The sequence below is a fragment of the Dictyostelium discoideum genome (assembly GCF_000004695.1).
Source record: "Dictyostelium discoideum AX4 chromosome 6 chromosome, whole genome shotgun sequence".
Classification (NCBI taxonomy): domain Eukaryota; phylum Evosea; class Eumycetozoa; order Dictyosteliales; family Dictyosteliaceae; genus Dictyostelium; species Dictyostelium discoideum.
In genome coordinates, this window is record NC_007092.3 from 391,673 (window position 1) to 416,178 (window position 24,506).

General features: G+C 24.3%; 10 protein-coding genes across 10 annotated transcripts; 5 read left to right on the top strand and 5 right to left on the bottom strand.

The window, feature by feature from the left end:
• Nucleotides 1-40: 40 nt before the first annotated feature.
• On the bottom strand, nucleotides 41-4,201 carry abcC7 (ABC transporter C family protein; the record flags this gene model as incomplete). The annotated part of the gene is made up of 3 exons (XM_630146.1): nucleotides 41-2,307; nucleotides 2,407-4,113; nucleotides 4,189-4,201. The coding sequence occupies 3 exons, from the start codon at nucleotides 4,199-4,201 to the stop codon at nucleotides 41-43; spliced, it is 3,987 nt and encodes a 1,328-aa protein (XP_635238.1).
• A 666-nt stretch (nucleotides 4,202-4,867) lies between these two features.
• Nucleotides 4,868-5,593, top strand: DDB_G0291476 (esterase/lipase/thioesterase domain-containing protein; the record flags this gene model as incomplete). The annotated part of the gene is made up of 1 exon (XM_630147.1): nucleotides 4,868-5,593. The coding sequence occupies one exon, from the start codon at nucleotides 4,868-4,870 to the stop codon at nucleotides 5,591-5,593; it is 726 nt and encodes a 241-aa protein (XP_635239.1).
• Nucleotides 5,594-6,024: 431 nt separating this feature from the next.
• On the top strand, nucleotides 6,025-11,365 carry vps8 (RING zinc finger-containing protein; the record flags this gene model as incomplete). Its single annotated transcript, XM_630148.1, has 2 exons — nucleotides 6,025-6,256; nucleotides 6,342-11,365. 2 exons carry the CDS (start codon nucleotides 6,025-6,027, stop codon nucleotides 11,363-11,365), a joined length of 5,256 nt encoding a protein of 1,751 aa, XP_635240.1.
• A 143-nt stretch (nucleotides 11,366-11,508) lies between these two features.
• ctrA (solute carrier family 7 member protein) lies at nucleotides 11,509-13,197 on the bottom strand (the record flags this gene model as incomplete). The annotated part of the gene is made up of 1 exon (XM_630149.1): nucleotides 11,509-13,197. The coding sequence occupies one exon, from the start codon at nucleotides 13,195-13,197 to the stop codon at nucleotides 11,509-11,511; it is 1,689 nt and encodes a 562-aa protein (XP_635241.1).
• An 863-nt stretch (nucleotides 13,198-14,060) lies between these two features.
• On the bottom strand, nucleotides 14,061-15,574 carry DDB_G0291478 (hypothetical protein; the record flags this gene model as incomplete). The annotated part of the gene is made up of 2 exons (XM_630150.1): nucleotides 14,061-15,280; nucleotides 15,532-15,574. 2 exons carry the CDS (start codon nucleotides 15,572-15,574, stop codon nucleotides 14,061-14,063), a joined length of 1,263 nt encoding a protein of 420 aa, XP_635242.1.
• Nucleotides 15,575-16,393: 819 nt separating this feature from the next.
• On the top strand, nucleotides 16,394-16,746 carry DDB_G0291672 (hypothetical protein; the record flags this gene model as incomplete). The annotated part of the gene is made up of 2 exons (XM_630151.1): nucleotides 16,394-16,457; nucleotides 16,538-16,746. The coding sequence occupies 2 exons, from the start codon at nucleotides 16,394-16,396 to the stop codon at nucleotides 16,744-16,746; spliced, it is 273 nt and encodes a 90-aa protein (XP_635243.1).
• Nucleotides 16,747-16,981: 235 nt separating this feature from the next.
• DDB_G0291480 (hypothetical protein) lies at nucleotides 16,982-18,860 on the bottom strand (the record flags this gene model as incomplete). Its single annotated transcript, XM_630152.1, has 4 exons — nucleotides 16,982-17,587; nucleotides 17,701-18,199; nucleotides 18,326-18,477; nucleotides 18,612-18,860. 4 exons carry the CDS (start codon nucleotides 18,858-18,860, stop codon nucleotides 16,982-16,984), a joined length of 1,506 nt encoding a protein of 501 aa, XP_635244.1.
• An 839-nt stretch (nucleotides 18,861-19,699) lies between these two features.
• gloB2 (hydroxyacylglutathione hydrolase) lies at nucleotides 19,700-20,578 on the top strand (the record flags this gene model as incomplete). Its single annotated transcript, XM_630153.1, has 1 exon — nucleotides 19,700-20,578. The coding sequence occupies one exon, from the start codon at nucleotides 19,700-19,702 to the stop codon at nucleotides 20,576-20,578; it is 879 nt and encodes a 292-aa protein (XP_635245.1).
• Nucleotides 20,579-20,624: 46 nt separating this feature from the next.
• DDB_G0291484 (hypothetical protein) lies at nucleotides 20,625-21,569 on the bottom strand (the record flags this gene model as incomplete). The annotated part of the gene is made up of 4 exons (XM_630154.1): nucleotides 20,625-20,705; nucleotides 20,780-21,222; nucleotides 21,259-21,311; nucleotides 21,427-21,569. 4 exons carry the CDS (start codon nucleotides 21,567-21,569, stop codon nucleotides 20,625-20,627), a joined length of 720 nt encoding a protein of 239 aa, XP_635246.1.
• Nucleotides 21,570-22,200: 631 nt separating this feature from the next.
• On the top strand, nucleotides 22,201-23,849 carry DDB_G0291486 (RNA-binding region RNP-1 domain-containing protein; the record flags this gene model as incomplete). Its single annotated transcript, XM_630155.1, has 3 exons — nucleotides 22,201-22,954; nucleotides 23,038-23,622; nucleotides 23,719-23,849. 3 exons carry the CDS (start codon nucleotides 22,201-22,203, stop codon nucleotides 23,847-23,849), a joined length of 1,470 nt encoding a protein of 489 aa, XP_635247.1.
• Nucleotides 23,850-24,506: the final 657 nt, after the last annotated feature.

Below are 24,506 nucleotides of genomic sequence, written 5' to 3' on the forward strand. Positions count from 1 at the left end.
AATAAATAAATAAATAAATAAATAAAAACCTTTATTAAATTTAATAATTTTTAAAATGATCAGAAGTATGTTGAACAAACTTTTTAAATTTTGAATTTTGATTATTTATATTATTATTAATATTATTTTTATCAAAAATTTCAATTAATTCACCAGAATCAATTACAAGTATACGATCAGAATCAATGATTGTATCAATACGATGAGCAATTGTTAAGGTTGTAGAATTTGTAATATTTTCTTTAACTGATATATTTAATTGATGAGCTGTAAAATAATCTATACTACTTGAATGTTCATCAAAGAATACTAATTTTGGTGATTTTAATAGAACTCTAGTTAAACATAGAAGTTGTTTTTGACCAAAACTTAAATTTGCTTGTTCATGAATGATTGTATCAATTTTCATTGGTAATAAAGAGATTGTTTCTTTTAATTTAACTTTTTCTAATGCTAACCAAATTTCAGAGTCTGAATAGATTCCAAATGGGTCAATATTCTTTCTAATGGTACCAGAGAATATAAAAGGTTCTTGAGGACATATACCAATAGAGTTTCGTAATTTTGATAAACTAATTTTAGAAATATCAATACCATCGATATGAATTGAACCTTTTGAGCATTCAATCATTCTAAATAGTGCTAGCATTGTTGTACTTTTACCACTACCAGATTTACCAACAATTCCAATTTTTTCATTTGATTTTATGTCGAATGAAATGTTTTTTAATGATGGTTTTAAATTTGGACGATATTTAATTTCAACATTTTTAAATTGGATTTCACCTTTTTGAGGCCAATTAATTGGTAGATTAGACTCTAATTCCATATCAACATTCATTGTATCACCTTCTCTTGGTTGGTTAATATAATTTTCAATACGTTCAACTGATGACATTTTCATTGAGAATTCAATATATTGACGAATGCACCAATTTAAATAACCAGTCAAAGAGAGTGATGTTGTTACAGCCAATACAGATAAACCAGTGTTTGAATTAAATAAAGAAAAGAATGCTGATAAAAATACGGCAGCCGAAGAAATGATTTCAATCTTTATACCAATCCAACGATGAGCTGAAAAGTTGTAATAAAATAAACGTAAATTCACATTTATACTATCTTGCATTCTTTTAATAAATCTTGATTGTTGTCGAAATGATCTAATTGTAATTAAACCATTAAAACTTTCAGATAATATTGAAAATATTGGAGATCTTGAAATGTTTTCTAATCTTTTCAATTCCAATGATGATGATCTATACAATTTTTGAACCAAATAATAAAATAATGCTAATAATAAAAATGGAAATACAATCAATGGATTAATTACTATCATCATTAAAACCGCAACCAAAACTGTTGAACCACAATAAAGTGCATCTGAAAGTACCATTAAAATTAAATCAACTTCAGCAATATCTTTAGTGAACCTATTATTAATTCTACCAGAACTATTAATATCAAAAAATTGACAACTTGCATATCCAATTGATTTCAAAAGCTTATCATGTAAATTCTTTGAACTTGAATTTGTAAAATGTAATATCATAAAATACCTAATTCCTAAAAATACACTAAATAAACCAACCAATAGCAAATAATATAAAATGTAAAAAGAATCACCTTTAGTTCCATTCTTATTCTTCTTTTCATCACTCCAAATCGTTAACCAATAATCAAATAATAAAAACAAAAGTTGACTAATTATATACATCATTATCATTGTAAAAAAGAAAATAAATGATGAACCATATTTAATATACATTTTATAAATATTTAATTCAACAGAACCAGTTTCTCTTTCTTCATTTACTAATAATTTTGAATTTAATTCATCATTTTTTGATTCAAATTCATTTGAAATAACATCATTAACATTTATAACTTGTTGTTGTTGTTCTTTTTCTAAATTTTCAACATCTTCCTCTTCTTCTTTATTATTATTATTATTATTATTATTATTACTATTATTTAATTCTAAATTTAATTTCTTTGTTTTCATAATTGATTCAAAATCAAATTTATCTTTTAATTCTTGATAGGTTCCTTGAGTTAATATTCCATTTTCAAGTACAACAATATGATCAGCTGATGGTATGAATTGAAGTTGATGAGTAACTAAAATACGTGTTTTATTATTCATTAATTCACCTTGAATGCAATGATTGAATAAATGAGTTGCAACTTGTGGATCAACAGCTGATAATGGTTCATCTAAAATATAACAATCTGAATTTGAATATAATGCACGTGCTAAATTTATTCTTTGTTTTTGACCACCTGAAAGATTAATACCTCTTTCACCTATATATTATAATTTTAATATCCATTAATATATATATATTAATCAATAATAATAAAAAATAGAAAATAATAAAATAAAAATAATAAAATAATAAATACCAATTTCAGTTAAATCTTTACCAGGCATTGATTGTAAATCAGTTAATAAACTACATGATTCTAATACTTTTTTATATCTATCCATATCCATTGGTAAACCAAATAATATATTTTCTCGTAATGTTGAATTCACTAAAAATGGTTGTTGATTTGTAAATGAAACTGTATTTGGTATTGTTACTTGACCTGATACTTTATAAATTTCACCAATTAATCCATTAATTAAACTTGATTTACCACTTCCGACAACACCACATATAATTGTTAATTTACCTGCAGGTGCTATAAAATTAATATCATCTAATACATATGACGTTGTTGTTTCTATACTATCGTTATTAACTAATTCAATCATATCATCATCATCATTTTTATTTTCTTGGCTATCAACACCAACATTAATATTTTTATTATTATCATTCCAATCAAAAGTTCCATTTGTTATTAAAATATCTTGATTTGTACCATTAGTTGTTGTTATTGTTGATAAATTTTCAATAATTTCTGAAGTTTCATATAAAAATTTACAAATTCTATCAGATGATGGTAAAAGTGATAATAATCTTTGTATTGCTTGGGGAAGTAATTCACATGGTTCGCGAAGATTTGAAAAAATTGATATTGAAGTGAATGCAACTTCATAAGTAATCGATTTATTTGCAATTAATGTATAAACTGTAAATGATGAAACTAAAACTAATGCACTTGAAATTTGTACTACCATTTTATCTAATGCCCAAAATGCCATTCTTTTATAAAGATTAATTAATTGTTGTTTTCTTTGTTTTTCAATTCTATTTATAAAGAATAGTTCCCAATTATATAACTTTAATAAATAAATACCATTAATCATCTCACTAATTAAATTACAACGTTTATCGGAATATTTCAATGAGAGTAACTGATATTTACTGACTTTTGAACTTAGGAAAGTTGATAATGGTAATGACAAAATCATAATTAAAAATCCAACTAACCCGCTATACCCAATAGTCCAACAAAGTAATGCTAGCAAAGCTATAATTTGAATGGGTGCAACTAATAAAATTAAATAATCAATCCAAAAGTAGTCTGCAAAATTTTGGCAATCACTTGATATTAAATTTAAAATCGTTCCAGAACTGTATAGCCTTTTACCATAATTTGAAAGTTTTAATGTTTTTGAATAGATTTTTGAAGTTAATGCACCCTTTACCTCCAAACCACATTTCATTGTGTACCAATAGGTATGTTGTAGAGAAATCGATAAAAACAAAGCACCCATTAATACTAACACTGCATAGAATAATCCCACTAAAAATGATTTTTCACTTGGTTCTCTTTGAACATACAGAATGAATGCTCTAAGACATAATGGTGATAAAACCGATACTATCGCTGAGAATATTTGAACGATAATTGAAGTTTTATGTCTAACCATTACAAATCGTTTATATATAAACCAAACTAATCCAAATTTTTCATTTTTTTTAAATTTAAATTCATCTAAAATTGGTGTTGTATTTTCAACTTTAATTGATTCTGGTAAATCTGGTACATCTTTTAATTGTAATGTATTAAAATAACCATAAATTAACATTTTTTGTGTCCATGAATATGTTATTCTTGATAAAAATGATGCACAATCTTCTGGTGCTATTTCATTTTCTCTTGATCCCATTAATTCTCTTTCCAATAATGAATATGATATTTTATTTTTTATTTTTTCTTTAAAATTTTTAAAATATTCTTTCATTTTATTATTTATTATTTATTATTATTATTACAAATAAATATTATTACTCTTATTTTTCATTTGTTTTTTTTTTTTTTTTTTTTGTTTTTTTTTCGTTCGTTTTTTATTCTAAAAATATTGTTTAAACAGAAAAAATAAAAAATGAAAAAAAAAATAAAAAAAAAAATTATGAAAATATGATTATGTGGACATTTTTTAAACAACAGATATTTTTTTTTTTTTTTTTTTTTTTTTTTTTAAGGTTTGATTTATTTTAACAAATTATATTTTCTCTCCCTCAATCATTTTTATGACACCAACTTTAATTCAAACAGTCCTTTTTAAAAAAAAAAAAAATAAAAAAAATAAAAAATAATAATAAATATAATAAAATTAAGTAAAAATAAAAAAATAAAAAAATAATTAAATTAAAAATATTAATATTTATTTATTTTTATATTTAAATGTGGTAATGTTTTTGTAATGATAAACATTACACTACATTTTGTAAAATATATAATGTGTTACCACTAATTTTTTTTTTTTTTTTTTATTCAATTTACAAATTTATTTATTTTTCATTTATTATTTTTATTAATTATTAATTATTAATTATTAATTATTAAATGTAATTTAATTAATTTAATTAATTTAATTATTTTTATTATTTTTATTATTTTCATTATTTTTTTTATTTTTTTTTTTTATTAATTATTTATTATTTTTATTATCATAATTGTATAAAAAATGAGTAATAATAAGAATAATTTAACAATTATTTTAGTTCATGGTGCATGGGGAAATTCATTACATTGGAATGAAGTTTCAAAATCATTACTTAGAGATGGATATAAAGTTGTTGCTGTTGAAAATCCATTAACAAGTTTACAAGATGACATTAATAAAACAAGAGATTTAATAGATGCACAAGATGGAAAAGTTTTATTAGTTGGCCATAGTTATGGCGGTTCTGTTATAACTGGTGCTGGTAATCATGATAAAGTTGTTGGTTTAGTTTACATTGCCGCATTTGCTCCCGATGAAGGTGATAGTTTATTTGGTATTTTCAGCAGAAGAGAACAACCAAGTGGCGGTGCAAATATTTTACCAGCAGATAAAAAAGGATTCCTTTGGATTAACTATGATAAATTTCCAGAATCGTTTTGTCAAGATTTGCCAAAAGATGATGCTATGGTATTGTCAATTTCTCAAAAACCAATTCACTCAAATGGATTCTCTGATAAATTAAACTGTAAACCAGCATGGAGAACCAAACCAAGTTGGTACCAAGTTTCAAATAATGATAATATGATTCCACCTGAAACTGAACTTGAAATGGCAAAATACATAAATGCAAAGAAAATAATTCATCTAAATGCTTCACATGCTTCACTTGCATCACATCCAAAAGAAGTTTTTTCATTAATCACAGAAGCTGCCAATTCTTTAAATTCAAAACTTCCATCAAATTAAATCAAAAAAAAAAAAAAACAAAAAAACAAAAAAACAAATAAACTGATTAAAAACTTTTGGAAATCTTCAAAAAAAAAGAAATCCTTCACCTTTTTTTTTTTTTTTTTTTTTTCCAATATTTTGATTAATATTTTTATTAATTTAAAAAAAAAAATTGTTTTTTTTTTGATTTTTTTTTTTGTATTTTCAAAATTAATTTAAACTTTTTTTTTTTTTTTTTTTCGCTTTTCTTTTTTATTTTCATTTTTTTATTTTTTTATTTTTTTATTTTTTTATTTTTTTATTTTTTAGATAATATTAATATTATCTCTTTCAAATAAATTTATAAATTTACATTATTTAATATGGATATTTGAAATTTATTTATAAATTAATTAAAATAAAAAATAAAAAAAAAAAGACACAATTAAAAATAATAAAAAAAATTAATAATGAATAAAAACAATAACAATAATAATACACCAACATCATCATGGAAATCAGGAACTACTAAACCCACTACAACAACAACTACAACAAATACAACAACAACCAATAATAATCCTACTTCACCTAATAAAACACAAACATCAAATGATCTTGATATTGTATCAATATTATCAGCACCACCACCTTCTACTAAAAGAGTTTTCGATCCAACTTCTACACCAATAAAAGATAAAAGTTTGTATACATACATTATAATGGTTAAATAATAACACAAAAATAATAATACTTTTTTTTTTTTTTTTTTTTTTTTTTTTTTTAGAGAGTACAGGAAGCACAGGTAGTAATAGTTCAGGTAGTAATAGTAATTTATCATCACCAACTAAATCATTAACAATTGAACAACAACAACAGCAACAATCTATTGGAAGAAATAATAGTTTTAATATTGGTAGTTTAAAAGCAAATTCATTGAGTAATAGTTCAACAAGTATAGGTAGTGATGTTAATTTTATAAATGATCCAAAATTAAAAAATACAAATAATAATAATAAACAACAACAACAACCAATAAATAAAGAATTAATTGATAGTATATTAAATGATGATATTAATGATGATGAGGATGATGAAGTTGGTGAAATAATAATAAATAATAATAGTACTATAAATAATTTTAATTCTGACACAGAGTCAGATTCAGAGGAGGTCGATCCAGAGATTTTAAAGAAAATATTGAATGAGCAAGATGATGATATTATAATTGACGAAAGTATGACAGTGGATGATATTTTAAAAGAGGTTGCAACTCAAGAGGATCAAGAGGAGAGTGAACTATTGAATGAGTTTATAAAGTCACCAATTCTATCACAGATTCAACAGGAATTGGATATAATGGAATCACAGCAACCAATGCTATGGCAATCGAGAAACAATAGGTTGGTAGTGAATGGAATTGTAGTGGAACCACAATCCTATACAAAGATATCTGAACAATTATCATCGAGCGATATTAGAAAAGTGGTTGGATATCCAACATGTTTCACTGTGTCAAAGTTTATTTGCATTGGTACATCGCATGGGTATTTGATGATTTTCAACTTCAACCAAGAGTTACTATCGATTATCGGAGGTTCCATATGCTCTGATTGCGGCCCTGTCACCGCCATAGATTCGCCATCATGCAGGGTCAACGAGGACTGGCTGGTCAGCGGCCACCAGTCAGGCCATATCATACTGTGGGATATAGTGGGTGGCAAACCTATCAAGGTCATAGACAGAATCCATAAGTTGCCATTGGTACACTTGAAATTCTTTGCTGATGGCGCCAGATTCGTATCGTCCGATTCAAATGGTATCACTAATATCATCTCGATTACCAAAGGTTTCATGTCAATTGGTACCGATCAACAATTGTTACTAAATGGTAACTTAGGTCCAGTATTGTCCATCGCGTTATTATTACCAGGCAATCACGACCATCCAACTGATAGACAAGGTATTGTGGCATTAGCAACAAGTAGAAAAATATTAATTATTTCAACCTCAAGTGATGGTGTTTCAATTTTAAATAATAAAATTACAAAACCAAAAAATATTAATAATAATAGTGCATCAGAGGGAGGTAGTGGCGGAGCTTTACCATATTTATCATGGCGTAGAGTGATTTATAATAGATCATTAGGACATACTAAACCATTAGAACCAATACTTGCAATTGGTTGGGGTACATCAATTCAATTACTTCAAATTGTGACAGCACCAAATGATTTTAAATTTCAAGCACCAGAATTTATAGTTGTAGCAAATTATCAAACTGATCATACAATTTGTGGTTTGGAATGGTTAGATAGTCAAACTATATTATTCCAAAATTCAAAAGATGAATTAAGAGTATTTGATCCATTCGCATTGGAGGAGGTTGAAAGTGTTAATATCAAATCTATGCAATTAATTCATCATTCTAAATATCAAGGTATTTCAGTATACTCATTTCATAGTAGTATTAAAACATTGAAATCTAGAATTTATTTCTTGGGTTTAAATGGTTTATTCACAGCACATATTTTAACATGGATAGAGAGATTATCAATATTGACCACCAATGGCCAATGGTTTGAAGCATTATGTTTAGCATTGGATTTCTATGAAGGTAAAGCTAAAGCCTGCACAGGTCTATCAAGTAATACTGTGGATTCTAAATACATCACGTCAGAGAAAATCGTTGAAATCATATCAAACCTTTGTCAAAGCATTTTCAACATCACTCAACCGGAATTGTTGGCAGGTAAATCGTTAATACCAAAGAGCTACTATCAACAAATGGACCCTCGTATTGAATATCTCAACATTTACCAACAATTGGCATTGATTTCAATTGAATTTTGTATTGCTATAAAAAGAACCGATTTACTATTTGGTGAAGTTTTTAATTATTTCTTTGATAATGATATGAAGAGTTGTATATTGGATTTCTTGGAACCCTATATTCTAAATGATAGACTCACTCATTTAAACCCAGAGGTTATGCAATACATGATGACCTATTACCAAGATTTGGGTATATTAGTTAGAGCAGAACAATGTGTACTACATTTGGATATCTCTTCAATCGATTTTCATCAAACGGTGGTGTTATGTAGAAAACATGGGCTTTACAGCGCATTGATTTATCTCTACAATAAAGGATTGAATGATTATATCACACCAATGGAAGATATGATGGAAGTTGTAATTAAACCAAATAATTTAAATAATCAACCAACTGAAATGGATAAAAATTCAAAAAGTGTAGCACAAAGATTACTACTCTATTTACAACTTAGTCTATCGGGTAAATCATTTCCTAGTGGTCTAATAGCACCATCACGTGTTTTATCATTAAAATCTGAAATCTATGAATACCTCTTCCTTTGGAATATCGATCCTGATGATCCAACACCATATCCAAGAATTTATAATTTATTAAAAATGGATACAACTGAATTATTAAAAATTTTATCATTAGGTTTTTATGATAAAGGTTTTCAAATGTCACCAAATCAGCAACAGCAACCACAACAACAACAACAACAACAACAACAACAAAATGAAAATAATGAAAACTATTTAGATGAAACTATACCACAATTAAGTGTACCAAATTTACCATTAAATTTCCCAGTTTCAAGATCAAATTTAACAACATTTAATATGATCTCTGTATTATTATTAATTGTTATCGATAAGAGTCAACATCCTTATGAATTGAAACCAAATAATAAATGGCCATTTTCATTCCAACAACAAGGTCAACTGCTTTGTATATTAGGTAAAGTTTTCATTGATGGTTTATTTCGTGTTGATAATAATCTATTAAATAGAATCATTGGTATGTTATCAGTTACACCAATTGAAAATACACCAATGTTTGATTTAAAAACTAGACAAAGTGTATTATTAGATATTTTAAAGATTATACTCAATAATAATAATAAGAATAATAAGAATAATAATGGTGGTATGGCAAATTTAGGTAGTGATATAAATTATGATAAATTATTAGTTAGTTGTGAAGGTAATGAATTCTTTAAAGTTTGTCAATACATTTATAGTATAAAGAATAATTTCAATAGAATGATCACTTGTCAAATTAAAGATCCAGATAATAAACAACATTCATTCGATTATATTAGAGAGATTTTAGCAAGACCTTCACTAACAATTGAACAACGTGAAACTGTAAAAAATACATCAATTTCAAATTTAGCTCAACTCATTCTAATTGATAGTGTTAAAACTGCTCAATTAATTATGGATTGTTTCTCTAGTGATCATGAAAAAGTTTTAAGAGAATTAAGTTCATTTCCAAAATTACAATTTACATATTTACAAGGTTTATTTAAAAAAGGTACAACTAGTTCAAATAATAATAATGGCAATAATAATGGTAATAATAATAGTAATAATAATAATAATAATAATAACAATGGTAATGGTAATAATAATAATAATGACTTATCAATTATTCAACAATATGGAATACATATTTCACAAGAAACTCATGAACTTTATTTAAGATTAATGTGTAATTTTTCACCAGAATTAGTTATACGTTATTTATCATCAAATGATGATTATCCATTAGATAGTTGTTTAAAGATTTGTCAACAATTTAATAATTTGGAAGGTTCAATTTATTTATTAGAGAGAATTGGTGATGTTTTTAAAGCATTGGATATGTTATTATTGATATTGAAAGACAAGTTGGATGAATTATTGAAATACTATGTTCAAGTATTTGCAAATGTTAAACAATTAAAAGAATCTGATGGTAATAATAATTTACAAGCACCAAGTAAGCAAGAGAAACAAGTGATGACTGATCTTTATTCGGCCATTTCATTATGTCAACGTAATTCACCAAAATTACAAGATTCAGAGAATGAGCCATTATGGTTCAGATTATTCGATACCATTGTAACTTGTATTCAAAGAATTAAACAGCAATCGAATCAAGGTGTTTTTAGTAAACAATCGGCAATCTATTGGAAATCTTTGAATTTCCTCTCGAAATTAGTTCATTCAATTTTAAATTCAATGATGGGTTATGTTGCATTGCCTGTGATTCTCTCAAGAATTGTCAATGAATATGGTGGTAATGAGTTGGGTGATTTCAAATCAATTATCACCGATATGATGGATACTTGTACTTTTGAAACTATAATCTTAAAGACTGCAAATGACTTGATTCAAGCTGATATGTTCTCTGCCACTCAAACTTTTGTTGAAAAATTATCACGTGCTTACACTCCAAACATTTCAAAATGTGGTATGTGCTATCGTCCACTAAGTGAAGCTCCAATAGCAAAACAACAACCAAATCATACTATGGCACTTGATACATTAATTGTATACCAATGTAATCATACTTTTCATTCTGAATGTCTTGGAAAACATAAAGTTTGTCCATTATGTTCAAAAGAAAAAGAACGAAAGAAATTACCATCATCATTAACTAGCAATAATAATAATATCAATAATAAAACAGTACATCAACAACAACAACAACAAAAAGAAAAAGAAAAAGAAAAAGAAGATGAAGAATTATTAGATGCTGTCAAATTTGATGTATCAAAATATGAAAAAGAGAAAACTCAAAAGGAAACTGCTAAATATATGGAAAGATTAGAAAATTATTCAAAATTAAATAGACGTATTGGTTATAGTAATTATACTGCTTTTAAATCTTTTGAAAGTCATGATAAAGAACAAAAAAGTCAAAAACCAAAAGGTAGAGTACAACAACATATGCAACAACATCAACAACAACAACAACAACAACAAAAACAAAGACAAAGAAGATAAAAACAATAAAATAAATAAATATATAAATAAAATTAAAAAAAAAAAATAGTGGTATTACAAAAAAAAAAAAAAAAAAGAAAAATATATATATATATATATACAGTTTATAGGGGAGTGAATAATCTTTTATTTATTTTATTAATTTAATTAATATAAGAATTATTATTAGTATTATTTAATTTACTATTTCTAATTGAATAAACAAAATAAACAATTGTACCAACAACTGTCCAAATTGCCATACGAATAAAACTAGCTGAATCTAAATGCATAATGAAATAGGTATTGATAATTATACCAAGACATGGAATAATTGGAACTAATGGACAAAGGAAATAATTACATGTACTTTTATCTAATGTTTGTTTTTTGAAACAAAGGAGGATGATAAGAGCTAATTGGATCACTGCCAATACAATTTGAATCCAAATTTTCCAACCATTATAACTTGCAGCACCAAATACACAAGCGACTACAAATAAGACAAAGAGTACTAATGTGGATGGAATTGGACCATTTTCTGAGCCATCCTCATTTCTATATCTCATTACGACCACACCGGCGCAAACACAAGTGAATGCAAGTAAAGTACCAATACTAATCATATTAGTTAAATTATCTAAATCTAATACGATAGCGAGTAATGAAGCAAAGCCACAAGTGAAGAGAATACCAAATACTGGAACTTGTTTTTTATTTAATTCACCAAATTTCTTGAAGAATAAACCATCTTTGGCCATTTGGAGGTAGATACGTGGTTGACCAATTAAGCAACATAATGTTGAGGCGGTTAATGAAGTTAATGTACCAAATGCAATGATCATAGCTGCCCATTTCATATCCAAACCATTGTGAATGAATGCATCGGATAATGGTGAACCTTGGCTAACTTCACGGAAATTAACCATACCAGAGAGTACCAATGTTACACCAATGTAAAGAGAGGTTGCAATAACTAAGGAACCGATAACACCAATTGGAAGATCACGTTTTGGATTCTTAACTTCACCTGCCAATGTTGTTACTGAATCGAATCCTACATAACTAAAGAATACCACTGAACATGCATTGAAAACACCATCGAAACCAAATGGAAGGAAAGGAGTCCAATTTTCAACTTTAACATAGATTGAGCCCAAAACAATGAAAAAGAGAATTGTCAAAATGTTGATACATGTAATGATCATATTGAATCTAGCGGAATCTTTAATACCAAATACCAAAATTATTGTACAAAATACAATTATAAGTGGTGCAATTGGATTAATGTTAATCCAATCATTAATTTGATAACCTTGGATAAATTGTGGTGTTTTAGCACCGAAAATTGAGAAAATTACACTAAAATAACCAACCCAACCCCTTGCTACCGCCGATGCTGAAATGGCATACTCTAGTGTAAGATTCCACCCAACGAACCAACCCATATATTCACCCAATGAAACGTAGGCAAATGTATAGGCACTACCAGATGCTGGAATACGAGCTGAGAATTCCGAATAACAAAATGCGGAAATTAAACAAGCAATTGCAGAGAATAAAAATGATAACAATGTACCCGGACCTGCATAGGAGCTAATCGCAATACCAATGGATACAAAAACACCTGCTCCAACTGTACTACCGATACCATAGGAAATGATATCAAATACCGTTAGACATTTATTCAAATTTCCTTCACCATTGTTGGTTTGTTGATTGTTGTTATCATCATCATCTTGAAATCCATTGACTGGGTATTTTCTAATCAATGAATTTAAACTATAAATTTTTCTATTTTTAAGTAGAGGTATATTTTGTTGCTCGCTTGATCGATTCAAGTAACTGGCCATTCTTTAATTGGGTTTTGATTAATAATTGTTGAGAAATTAATTTTCGTTTTTTTTTTTCTATATTAAAAAAATAAATATATTATATATTTATATATTTATTTAGTTTTAATATTATTTTATTGTGTGAATACAATTGTAAAAGAATTTTTTAATTTTTCAATTTATACCAAAATTTCGGCCGAAAAAATAAAAAAAAAACTACAAAATGTTTTTTAATTTTTTTTTTTTCCGACCCTTTTGATCAGTTTAAATAAAAAAAATAAAATAGATTTTTTTTCACCTAAAAAAGTGAAAAAGATATTTTTTTGTTTTTTCAAAAATGATTAGTTTTTTTTGTTATTTTTTTAAGAATTTTTTTAATATTGTGCAAACCAGCTCATCAAATAATTTTTTTTAATTTTTTTTGGGCACTACCCAGATTTTTTCATCATTATTACATCATATTAATTATTTTTAGTTTTAATTTATTTTAGAATTTCATACCAATCTTATCAAAAAACAATGATCAATTCTCAAATATTTAACATTTTTATAATTAACCCAATGTTTTGGCTTTTGAGAATGGAATGGATTTTGAAATAGCTAAGGATACTTCACATCCTAAATTCAAAAAATGTAAAAAGATCTTGAGATTTTTTTTTTTTTTTTTTATAATACTAATTTATATTTAATATAGCTATATATAATAAATCATTTTAAAAATAAAAAGTTAAAAAAATAAAATAAAAAAATAAAATAAAATGTTTAATTATTTAAAAAGAAATGGTTATTTATTTAAAGGATATTAATAAAGAAAGTAATAATTAAAAATAAAAAATTCCATTTCAAATTGTTTTATAAGAAAAAGAAAATTTACATTTATTTTAAGGTAATTTATATTTATAAATATTAGATAATAATGAATGAGATGAATTTGAATTTATATATGTACATATTCTAGTTTTATTTAATATTGATGATGATGATGATGATGATGATGATGATGCAGATGATAAAGTTATTTGACCACTTGGATTGTTTGGTGAATTTGAATCATTAATTTCTATTTGTTCAATTAATTCCTCATCACAATTACGATTTAATAAAACTCTATAACTTTCAAAATCCCATATATAAAATCCTTGGCCTTCAATATGATCAATATTAAAGAATGAAGCATCAGTTATGATATTTTTAACACTTGTAAATAATGCTTGTAACCATTGACCAGAATAAGTCAATGGTTTATTAATTTCATTATAAAAGAAATCTTTAGTGATTGGGTTTGTATCTGTTGCATCCAATGGAGTCAATAATAATTTGGGACCCAATGACGATACCATGATTTGAAATGCCTTTATATCAACAAAGAGGTTAAACTCTGCCACTGTATTATTCCTATACGTGAATATATTTGCTGGCGCGTCAATTGTACCACCCATTTGTGAGACCAATTCAATATTATCCACTACGTTGGGATACAAGGTTAGCAATATAGCCAAATCAGTGGCGGGTCCTGCTGATAGAATTTCAATTGGTTCATTTAATTCTAATAATTCTTTATTGATTTTTACGAATAATTCAGTACATGACATATTCGTTGGTACTAAACCATTGGTATTATTATTAAAATACTGATCTTTAGTATACCATAATGTGTCACCGAGTGCTCTAACTTGGTTATTTGTTGCATTTAAAATACTGATCTCAAAATTTAATGCTGAATCCAATGGTATTGATGAACCTAATGCCACAGGTATTGATAATAATTCTTTATATCTATCATTATCTTTCTCTGTCATAAAGTTAAAAACTTTGAAAATAGTATCTAATCCAATTGCTCTCGTTGTAAATCCTGTACCTGAAACACAAATACCTCTTAATTTAAATTCTGAATCATTTGATAATATTGATTGTAATGCTATTATATCATCAATATTTGCATCAGTATAAAAAAATAAATTTCTTTTTTTTAAAATATCTTCATTTTTATCATTTTCTATATTAATTTTTAAACTACAAATATAAAAATTATTAAAAATTATTAAAATTAAAATTATAGATAATAATTTATATATCATTTTTGTGTTTGAAATAATTTCCCCTTAAAAAAAAAAAAAAAAAAAAAAAAAAAAAAATTTATAAAAAAAAAAACAAAAAAAAAATAAATAAAATTAAAATTAAAAATAAAAATAGGTTTTGTTGGTATAAAAATTTTATTTGGTTTTATATGGGGCCAACTTTTTAATATCCGGATATTAAAAATTTCAGCATTAAAGTGGTGAAAAGTAATTTTATGTGGCGGTGTCTTGTTGGTAAAAAAAAAAAAAAAAAAAAAAAATTGTTATTTTTTACTATTTAAACTTTCCTTTTTTAATTTTATATTAAAACCTTTCATTATTTCCATAAATTGAAATATCTCCTTAATATTTATAGATTTTTTAATTTTCTTTGTAAATAAATTTTTACATTTTATTTTAGGATATCTTACTTCTTTCAGAGATAACTATTAAATTTTTTGTTAAAACAACATATTACAAATTCTTATAAAATTTAGATAAAAAAAATCCAAATAAGATTTGATTTTGTTATCATTAAAAATTTCTCAAAATCTTTTTGTAAAATTCAAGATTTAATTTTTAATTTTATATATTCATTTATTTTTTTATTTATTAATTTATTTTATCTTTTTTTTTTTTTTTTATTTTTTTTTTTATTTTAAAAAAAGTTAAAAAGTTACTATGTCGGAATTGTAGAAATAATATAACTCATTTTTTTTTATTTTTAATAAAAACTATTTTAATTGATTTCATAATATTTCAAAACATTTAACAGACTATATTAATAGGTTTTTCATTAAAATAACATAAATGTTCTTTAAATAAATTTAATATGAACAAAGTAATTATAATTTAAAATTATAAAATTATAAAATAAATTATTTCATTCATAGTTTGGTATTTTGATGCACCACAACAACCACTTTTTCATTTTTTTATTTTTTTGTAAAATTAAAAACCAATAATAAATAGTGTTTTTTTTACAATTGTTTTAAAAAATGGGGTATTGATTTTTTCAATCTTTATTTTTTTATTTGATAATTTTTGGGTTTTTTTTTTTTTTTTTTTTTTTTTTTTTTTTTTTCTTATATATTTGACAATAGTTATTTTTTTTTTTTTTTTTAAATTTTTTACAAACAAATAAATTTATTTAAAATATGCCCACAGAGATTAAAATGATTATTAAAAATGGAGAAGGAGAATCAAAAATAATTGGAAAAGGTAATATAAAATGAATTAAATTATAAATAATTCAACATGTTGAATTAATTCCAATAACTAATTATTTTTATAAAATTTAGCAATCACTTTACCAACTCCAAAAATTTTCCCACAACCATTTTTTATACGTTTATCTGAATATACATCAGAAGGTAATCTTTGGGATAATGAAAATTTTGAATTCAATTCTGGAAAGGTTGAATGCAATGGAGAAGATTATGATCTTGCCCCATCAACTTGTTCATTGGCCAAATTTGATGAAGATGATGGTTCAAAAAAATTGATATAAGAATAATGCCAACTAGACCTCTTGGAAATGATTTACCATATTTTAATTAAAAAATATATATTATTGTTTCGTTATAAAAAAAAAAAAAAAAAAAAAAAAAAAAAAAAAAAAAAAAAAGAAAATCGGTCAAGAAGTCCTTAACTATCACTGTTATTTTTTTTTATTTATTTATTTGTTTTTTTATTTATTTATTTATTTATTTTTAATTTACAATGTATATATTTTTTTTTATTTTTTATCTATTATTGTATTCAAATAAAGTTTTAATGGTTATAGATTTTTTAAGAATTAATCTTTTTAAATAAAGTATATTGAATAAACCAGATAAACCAATTAAAACTAAAAATGAATGTAAACCTCTATTAATTTGTATGAACCTTTTCTTTTTATTTGTAATTATATAATAATTTGATAAATCTGTTTTTACAAATAATAATGAGATTGCATCAATTGGTAGTTGAGAAGTAGTTTTAAAATCTTCAATAATTGTTAACTCTACAATTGGTTTATATTTATCATCATCATCATTAATCATTAAATAATCTAATTCTGATTGATCTAACCATGATTTTAATAATCTTGGTTCTAAAATTGCTTCAATACCATCATCAATACCACCACCACCACCACCACCACCACCACTACTACTTTTTCCACCCTCTTTATTTGGTTTCTTTACAATTGCAACTTTTGGTTTTATCTTTTTAACTCTTTCAATAAACTGATTAACATCATTTGATCTCTCTCTGTACATTCTTTTTATTAAATAGTTATCTCTAATACCATCAAATATTAAATTATAATATGAAATAAATAAAATTATTAAATTTATAAAAAATGGCTAATAATAAAAAATGTTAATATAATATAAAATTAAATAATAATAATTTTTTTTTTTTTTTTTTTTTTTTTTTTTTTTTTTTTTTTTTTTTTTTTTCTTTAGTTCGTAATTACAATTAAATTAAATTTAAAACCAAAATAATATAATGAAAAATAAGAACCAATATAAAATAATTGAAAAATTGATAATAAAATTGAATTCATTGGTTTCTTTGTATAATTATACCAAATGTTTCTACCCCATAAATCTAAACCAGATTCAATGACATCGTTAGGATCATCATCTTCAAAATTTTCGTCATTCTCTTGTTCGAATAATGAATAATTTTGACCATCACCATTATTTAAAGTGTTTGCATCCTTTATTAATAATACCAATACTATTACTAACATTGAAAATGAGAATACAATAGTTGCAATTATAAAATACCAATTATAAGTTATTCCCCATTCTAATGTTGTTGTTGTTGTTGTTGTTGTTGTTGTATCACTAAAACTACCTTTAAAATAATTAAATGATTCTTTTAAATTACAAATTGTTGTATTTCCTTTATCAACTATATTACTTTTAATAAATCCATTCTTTAAATCACTACATAATGTTTCTCTTAAACTAATAATAATAAATGAAAATTATTAGTGTGTGTGCGGGTATGAAAAATTAAAAATTAAAAATTAAAAATTAAAAATTAAAAAATTAAAAAAAATTAAAAAAATAAAAAATTAAAGATAAACTTACTTTAAAGGAAAAATACAAATTGAAACAATTAAAAATAATGGTATAGTAATTAGCATCATTATACCAAATATAGTGAATGCTTTTTTTACAAGGTCTACTTTTAATACTGAAGCTAAAATGTACATATATCCTAATAATGGTAAAAAGCATAACTAATTTTAAAAAAAATATATATTTATATATTTTTAGTAAAAACATTATTATTATTATTATTATTATTATTATTATTATTATTATTATTAAAAAATTAATTAATTTAAATAATAATTATTATAATTATAATTACAATATTTATAGGAATAATTTGAAATAATATAAAAGATGAATTAAATTGATTCAATTGTGAATTTGAATTAAAATCGGTATATTTACTAATAGTATATGGAATACATGTTGTTTTATTATTATCAATCATACAACTATCTATTTTATATACACTCCCAGAAGAAAACCAAAGTGCAATTGATAATATCCAAAATGGAATTATAAATATTGCTTTAGAATAAAGCCTTCTCTTTATTGCATCTGACCTCATTATCAATATTAATAATTAATAATAAAAAAAAAAATATTTAAATATTATAGTGAGGAGATTTTTTTTTTTTTTTTTTTTTTTTAAAATATTAAAAAAAAAAAAAAAAAAAAAAAACTTTAAAATTAAAAAACCAAAATCAAAAAAAAAAAAAAAAAATTTAAGGTTTTTGAAAATCAAGGAAATTTTTAATTTTAAGAAAAAAGGGGAAAAATAAAAAAAAAAAAAAAAAAAAAAAAAAAATTTTAGGTATGTAAAAATTATTTTATGGAAAAATAATAAAAAGTTTCTATTGTTCTTTCTTTTAATTTAAAAAAAAAAAAAAAAAAAATTTTCAAAGCTAAATATAAAATATATGTATTGAACAAAAAAAAAAAAAAATAGAATTCTTTTTTTTTAAAATTTAAGGAATTTTTAAAATTGATAAATTTAAAAATTTTAATCAAATTAAAGAGACAACATACAATGGAATAAAATTGGTTTCCATGGAATAAACAGAAAGATCTTTCCAACCATTTAAAAAAATAGAAAATTAAAAAATTCGTTGAAAACTCAATAACTCTGTTTTTTTTTCAAAAATATTTGTTTTGGTTAAATTTTATTTTTTTTTTTTTTTTTTTTATTAAAATTTTATTTTTTTTTTATTTTTTTTATTTTTTTTTTTATTTTTTCACATTTAAAGAATCTTTTTTTAAATTTTTTTTTTTTTTTTTTTGTAAATGAACTTTTTAATAAAACAAATTTTAAAAAATAATAATAATAATAAACAAATATTTATTAAAAATATTTTAAATAATAATAAACAAATAATCAATAAATTTTATACAACAACCAAAAATAAAATGTCAAATAAAGCAAAGATTGAAGTATTTCCAGAATTAGAATCAGCAACTGGTCAAATGATTATTATTGATGAACAAACAAAGAAATGTGCAATCTTAGATTCAGTATTAAATTATACACAAAACAATGGTAGAACCTCAACAAAGGATGCAGATAAATTAATTGCCTATATTAAAGAGAATCAATTGGAACCAGAATGGATCTTAGAGACACATATTCATGCCGATCATTTATCAGGCGCACATTATTTAAAGGGAATCTATCCAAATGCAAAGACAGCAATTGGCGAGGGTGCAAAAATCGTTCAAAAAACATTCAAAACCATATATAATTTAGAACACACTTTTCCAACTGACGGCAGTCAATTTGATAAGTTATTCACAGATGACGAAAGATTCACGATTGGTAGTTTACAAGTTAGAGTTATATCAACACCAGGTCATACACCAGCATGTGTAAGTTACTACATTGAAAACGATTCAGTATTTGTTGGTGACACTATGTTTATGCCAGATGTTGGTACTGCACGTTGCGATTTTCCAAATGGTTCCGCTGAAACACTATGGACATCAATGAAAAAGATTTTAGAATTACCAGAGACTGTCAAAGTTTACGTTTGCCATGATTACCCACCTCAAGAACGTGGTATCACCTTTTTCACAACAATTGCTGAACAAAGACTCTCTAATAAACATATCAAAGATTCCGTCACTAAAGATGAATTTATCAAAATGAGAACTGAAAGAGATGCAACCCTCAAAGCACCACAATTACTCCTTCCATCAATTCAAGTTAATATTCGTGCTGGTGAATTACCACCAAAAGAAGATAATGGTATTTCTTATATTAAAATCCCATTAAATTATTTAAAACAATAAAAAAAAAAAATAATAATAATAATTAATAATAAAAAACTGTATTTATTTATTTCTTTTTAAAAATTAACATTTTTGCATTTGTTGGTGCATCATAATTTACAAATTTATTTAATTCTATAATTTCCATCTAAATTAAAAAAAAAAAAAATATTAATAATTAAATTTTTAATAAATAATAATAATAATTTAATTAAAACTTACAGTAAAATTATATTTTTCAGAAACTGATAATAAGGTTGGGAAATGATTTTTACGATCTAAAAATGATAAATAAAATGTACCTTTACCACTTGATTTATTTGTTTTTAAGATTGAATCAACTGTAAAGAATAATGGTTCAATTGAAGAATCAACATAAATTAAATCAGAACCAATGATAGTATTAAAATTATATTTTGTTGAATATTGTTGAATGAAATGAGTTAATGTTGGTTGATTATCACCCCAATATAATCTTTCAATTGAGATTCTATCATTATTGTTATTAAATAGTTTAGAATTGGAATTAACATTATCTCTTAATAATGGTAACGATTTTTCATCACCATCTGAAAATAATGTAAAATTTGAATATTTTGATGAAACTAAACCACATAATCCAACACCTGATCCTAATTCAACAATATCTTTTCCAATGAATTCTTCTTTAAATTTTGAAATATATAATGATAATATTCTACTTGCTGGCCATGGTAATAATCCTGTTGATGGTTGTACATTTACATTTTGTAATCTAAAAATAAAAAAATAAAAATAAATATAAAAGGGGTGTGGTGTGTAAGTATGACGATTTTTTTATTTTTTTTTTTTTTTTTTTTTTTTTTTTTTTTTTTTTAAAAAAAACCCACTCTTGTCCCTCAATTTCAATTTTAATATCATCATAAAATTCATATTTATAAGTTTCAAATCCCTCTTCAATTAAATATCCATTTAACCCAATCTCTTCATCAGAGTTGTCACTGTTTATTTCATTTTTATTTATTTTGTCCATAGACTTTTTACCAAAGAAAAAAAAAAAAAAAAAAAAAATGAAAAATATGAAAAATATGAAAAAAAAAAAAACAATAAAATAAATAAAAATTATTTTTTATTTTTTTTTAATAAAATTATCTTTTATGTATGAAAAAAAAAAAAATAAATAAATAAAATAAAATTAAAATTATCAACTTCACATGTAGATGTACCACAAATAAAAAAAAAAAAATACCATTATTAAAAAAAAAAAAAAAAAAAAAAAATTTAGCTTAGAAACAAAGGAGTTGGTTATATATATTTTTTTTGTTTTTTTGGTTGCGGCTAAAAATAATTATTTTTTTTTTTTTTTTTTTTTTTATTTTTTATTTTTTTATATTTTTTTTTTTTTTTTTCATTTTTTTCATTTTTTTTTCATTTTTTTTTTTTTTTTTTCTTTTTATTTTCACCACCACATTAAAAATTTCATATATTTTTTTAATTTAAAAATAAATTAATAAATCCACATTAATAAAAAATTAAAAAATTAAAAAACAATAAATTAATTAATATAAATTTAATTTAATTAAATCTTGATAAAAATAATTTTAATTTTAAAAAATAATATAAAAAATATATAAAAAATAAAAATAAAAAAATAATAAAAAAAAATGTCAACTAAACTATTTGTTGGACAAATTCCAAAATCATTTAATGAAGAAGAGATTAAAAATTTATTTACCAATATAGCTAATATTGAATCAGTATCATTGATAAAGAATAAAACTACCAATGAGCCACAAGGATGTGCATTCGTATCAGTACCATCACGTGAGGAAGCCGACAGAGCCATTGAGCAATTACATAATAGTAAGAAATTCCAAGGCGTATTAAACAACTTACAAGTAAAGTATGCCGATAGTGAGCAAGAGAAATTGGCTAGTAAATTATTCGTTGGTATGCTACCCCGTTCCTACGAGGAGGAGCAAATTAGGGAGTTGTTTGAGCCACATGGTGTTGTTGAGGATATTTGTATTTTACGGGGCCCCAATTCCGAGAGCAAGGGATGCGGTTTCATAAAGTTTGACAACAGAGAATCTGCTCTCTCTGCCATTGCAACTTTGAATGGTATGAAATTGGACGGTTCACCAAACCCATTGGTTGTAAAATTCGCTGATACTGAAAAAGATAAGAAAAAGAAACAAAAACAACAACAAATTCAAATTCAAATGCAACAAAGACAACAACAACAGCAACAACAACAACAACAACCATCTCATCAACAACAACAATCTCATCAACAATCTTTTCAATCACAATATCAACAACCTGTAGTTAATCAATTCCCTCCAAAAATGAATCAACAACCATTCATTGTTAATCCATATTTTGGTCAAATGCCAAATTTTAATTTTATTCCAAGTAGTAAGTAATTACTTTTTTTCTATTTTTTTAATATTTTAATAATATATATATTTATAGTAATTTTATTTTATTTTATTTTATAGTTGATTCATCACCATCATTATTAGGTACACCACCAATTATTGGTGATGGTATTTATGATATATATTCAAATTCACAATTTGATAATAAATATAATAATAATGGTGGTATGGGTGGTAATGGTGGTAATAATGGTAATATGTATGGTAGAAACTTTAACAATGGTAATAATGGTCCAATGGGTGGTATGAATGGTAATGGTATGAATAATGGTGGTCCAATGGGTAATGGTATGAACAATGGTGGTCCAATGGGTAATGGTATGAATAATGGCGGTCCAATGGGTAACGGTATGAATAATGGTGGTCCAATGGGCAATGGCATGAATGGTAATGGTATGAATGGTAATGGTATGGGTGGTCCAATGGGTAATGGTATGAATAATGGTATGGGTGGCATGAATCAAGGTGGTCCAATGGGTAATAAAAAGAATCAAAGTGTTGGTCCACAAGGTTCAAATCTATTCGTTTACAATATACCAAATTACTTCTCTGATAATGATTTACTTGGACTATTCCAACAATATGGTATTGTTGTAAGTGCTAAAGTTTATGTTGATAAAAATACTGGCGTTAGTAAAGGTTTTGGTATGTTTTTTTTTTTTTTTTTTCCTCTCTCCTTTAATTTATTTAACTAATTTATTAATAATTTTATTTGTCTCTCTCTATCTTTCTCATTTATAGGTTTTGTATCATATGATAATCCAGCTTCTGCAAATTTAGCTATTTCTAATTTACATGGTCAAATGATGGCAGGTAAAAAATTGAAGGTTTCACTCAAGCAAACTTCTGGTCAAGGTTCCCAACCATATTAAAACAAAAAAAGAAAAGAAAAAAAATAATAATGAAGAGGAGGGGAGAGAGAGGATAGGAAAGAGAGAGGAATATTAGGGCGATAAAAAGGTAGGGGAAGAGTTTAGCAGACAGGAATTGAGAGAGGAGAATTTAGGGAACAGGGATACAGGGATTTTTTTTTTATTTGTACATTTTATTTTATTTTTTAAAAAATGGGTTTCCATTGCCGCATTTGTTTCCAATTCAATCATAACAATTAATAATAACAATAACAATAACAATAACAATAACAATAACAATAACAATAACAATAACAATAACAATAACAATAACAATAACAATAATAGTAATAATAATAACAACAACAACAACAACAACAACAACAAAATAATAGTAATAATTTTAAATAATAGTAATAATAGTCAATAACCACCAATAGTTCAAATAGTGCACACCAAGCGATAACAAAAATTCATCGAATGAAAAACACAATCACGCACCACTGCCAATTTGTCGATAACAATAACAATTAATCAATCAATCAATTATTTGGTTTTTGGTTTTTGGTTTTGGGTTTTTTTTTTTTTTTTTTAATTTATTTCTTTATTTTTCTCTCTATTTATTTTTATCTCTATTTATCATTATTTATAATATCCAAAAAAAAAAAAAAAAAAAAA